Below are 3,321 nucleotides of genomic sequence, written 5' to 3' on the forward strand. Positions count from 1 at the left end.
TTGCGTCTCAGGAGCAGACTGCGCCCATATTTGATCTGATGAGGACGGTACCGCCATCTAGTGTTTACACACAGTGTTTATAGGTGACCTCAAAGAATAACAAATACAAAATCACAACAATAACATAAAGCTATAATATTTTGGATCTGATATGACATCGAATTTGATTTCTAATTAGACTATGATCTTGTAAAATGGTGTATAAGGATGTATTAGTGTTACACTCCCCCCCTGCTGGTTATGATCTGCAAATGATCCTGGTCTCATGATGTGGATGTGGTCTGGCCTGATTGTGAGGTAACCTTTATATATATACCTCTATATTTTCAAAATAAAATGAAATACATTCCACTGACTAAAAGCTCTGCTTCAAACCACCTTCCTGCTACTGCAGCAGCCGTTGTGTTTATGTGTTAGAGTTCTGTTTTCTTCCTCTTTTTTGTGATGGGTGTGGTGCTCCTGGTTTTGTGGCTTTATTTCTGTTAGGGTTAGTTTGGCGTGGGTTTAGGAAGACACCAGATCCTACAACCCTTTGTGTTGGTTGGTCTTCCCCTCTTTGTATTTATTTGGGCTGACCCATCAGCCTTTTGTTGTTTGTTGATATTGATTATGGTCATTTTCTTTTCATTCTTTGTCCAGAAATAAACACAGTGATTTTTGCTAAAACAAATGGACTCTTTTGCCTATGTTGGACCTCTTCCTTTTAGAGAGCCTTTTTGGGTTGTAACAAGTAGGATCTCCTATTTGGTTTCTAATTAGTAACAGTATAGTATATTTTCATGTTATACATATGAAATTATGTGCAGTTAATAATTATATGATTTAAGTGTGTGATGTCTAATTAGGGATGACTATTTGTTCATTGTCTACTAAAGAACATATTATGTCTATAGTTTTTGTCTAAATTAATACAAAGTAAAGCTTGCTACGTCTTATCAGTCTACTGAAAAATAAACTGCAACCCTACTCTCTTACTGGACTTGAGCTTTAGGGAATCACCGAGAAGAGAAACCAACCTCTATAAAGATAATACCCTTGAATAATTTCTGGGAGTGGCATGGGAAACCTTTAATGCATTAATTTAAGGTCACATCATTTAACATGCATTGTTTAATAATGCCAGGCAATTACACTTTGAAAAACCAGTTACCTCTGCAGAGATTAATTTTACACAAAGTATCTCTGAACCATTTCTCCAATCTAACTGATTTAGAGCCCGGCAGAGACTCTTCAAAGAAGGTGATGAGGATGGGAAATTTCTGGCCAGATATATTAGACAGAGAGAATGGATGAATGCAATGACAGCTGTTAGAGGTGAGAACCGGGAATTTCTATTTGACACCCAAGCAGTGATGTGACATGAAATGTGAATGAAGAAATGTTGTCTTTTCTCTTCCCCCCCAGAGGCTTCCTGCACTCTCTGAGGCACAATTGGACCTGCCGATAATAAGGAGGAGATTGTGGAAACTGTAAAACAGCTATCTGTGGGCAAAGCACCTGGAATAGTTTTGAAAATTTTACACTGAAGAACTTGAAACATTTCTATTAGTAATGCACAGTGAGGCCTTGACTCCTTCACTTTCAGAGGTACTTGTCTCTCTCATCCCTAAAAGTCTAGGACTATAGACCTATCAGCTTAAATTCAGCAAAGTTCTCGCCAAAACCTGATACTATAGACTAAAAAATGTTTTTACTTCCTTTATCCATCCATATCCAATGAATGAGCTTGGTTTAGTTCACTGTGAGGGAAAGCAAACAAAGAGGCTGTGTTTCAGTCAGTGTAACTTTATTGGATGATCCATGATGATGTCGACAATATTCCCTCTGCTCTGTCCATCAGAACATCTGGACAGGCTTCCTCTGAAACAGTCAACAGCACAGAGCTCGATTAGACAAAAACTGAATGGAACACCAGAGAGTTTAATACAAGCTCTAGACAGGCACTGTGTGTGTGTGTGTGTGTGTGTGTGTGTGTGTGTGTCAGTGTGTGTATATACTGATAACGCGCTCATGCGGACACTCACAGCACTGGTAGAGTGTGTTGAGCCTGGCGATGTCGTTGCGGCTCATCTCCTTGGCGTTGCCAAAGGACACGTTGGCGTTAGGGATGGGGAGCATGGTGGGCTGGTTGTTCTTAGAGAAGGCATACCTACAACAGGAAACAGAGCAGTCAGACTGAACCACAGCACATCCTGCACACACAACACACATACATGTATCATAGCAGGCAGCAGTGCTGACGTGTAGCCAGTTGTTCTCACTTGTGGTACTGCATGACAGAGTTGTAGTCGTAGGGAGTGCCCTGGTTCAGGGTGGCGATCTTGTTGAAGTTGTGCTCCTTTCCTAGAAGAAATGATGCAGACAAAGTCAGTGTTTGTTTGATTTGAAGTTGAGATATTTTCTCTGGACAGAAAGGAGTCGAACTGCTGGAGAAGGATCCCAACGAGCTGCAGAGCTCCAAGGTTTGGTGCTGATGGCTTTATATTGACAAACCCGAGTCAAACACTGAGCTTCTGTTTCATGTAGGAGCAGAGTTGTGCCAGAATCTGTGACCATGATGTCAGGGCTCTTTTTGTCCACTAGGAGGCAAAAGGGAGCCATCACACTTTATGTGACTAATTCTATTCCCTGTGGAGTTGTTGAGCCTGACGGTGGTTGATGGGAGGAAAGCTTTGGGACACATGGTGTTTTCAAAGGACTAAAGACTTTCAACAGTTTCATCTCTTCACCTGGCTCATGTCTCATCAGACCAGTGTCTCTTTATTGAATCTTATTTGAATGTACTTGTCTGCAGTTGACTTGGTTCCCTCTCTAATGTGCCACTGGGAATGATAAAGAGCTCCATTACCAGACTGAACGTTCTGCAGCAGGACTTTGATGTGGTTGTCCCTGTCAGAGCGGGTTTGTTCGTGGTTGAATCCCAGAGCGTGCAGCAGCTCATGCTGGACGGTGCCGTGGTAAAGGCATCCACGACGGGCCAGAGACACCACCTGCTTCCCACCACGACGGCCGACAAAAGAGTAGCAGCTGCACAGGATCAGATAGGAGGTGAAGAACACTGAAGTCTGACAGCACCTCTCCTCTCAGACGGTTCATTTCTATCAGTTTCTTACCCGTCCTTGGACTCGATGCTCAGCCAGTCACGATCGCTGCTTCTGCTGGGCCTGAAGCGGATGCAGGAGAAGGAGGAGAAGGACTCCAGTCCACGGGTGATGATGGCCTTCTCACGGGAGGCTGGCAGGACGACACCACACAACATTTAGCTTTTGACCATGTCACAGTGAAGAAATCACAGGAACGTGTTGGTCATGATATATAACA

General features: G+C 42.8%; 1 protein-coding gene across 1 annotated transcript in view; it reads right to left on the minus strand.

The window, feature by feature from the left end:
* Positions 1–1,769: 1,769 nt before the first annotated feature.
* LOC111669287 (hatching enzyme 1.2-like) overlaps positions 1,770–3,321 on the minus strand; it is a 3,123-nt gene continuing 1,571 nt past the window's right edge. Inside the window, exons 5-9 of the mRNA XM_087179119.1 lie at positions 3,114–3,234; positions 2,849–3,027; positions 2,262–2,343; positions 2,025–2,149; positions 1,770–1,860 (exon numbers count right to left, since the gene is read on the minus strand). Of these exons, the coding sequence (XP_087035245.1) occupies positions 1,859–1,860; positions 2,025–2,149; positions 2,262–2,343; positions 2,849–3,027; positions 3,114–3,234 (509 nt within the window). The 3' untranslated portion in view covers positions 1,770–1,858. The remainder of the gene's footprint in view (positions 1,861–2,024; positions 2,150–2,261; positions 2,344–2,848; positions 3,028–3,113; positions 3,235–3,321) is intronic.

This window comes from Seriola lalandi, unplaced genomic scaffold (assembly GCF_002814215.2).
Source record: "Seriola lalandi dorsalis isolate HSWRI2012SDOR001 ecotype SW California unplaced genomic scaffold, Sedor1 jcf7180002054784, whole genome shotgun sequence".
NCBI classification, from domain to species: Eukaryota; Metazoa; Chordata; class Actinopteri; order Carangiformes; family Carangidae; genus Seriola; species Seriola lalandi.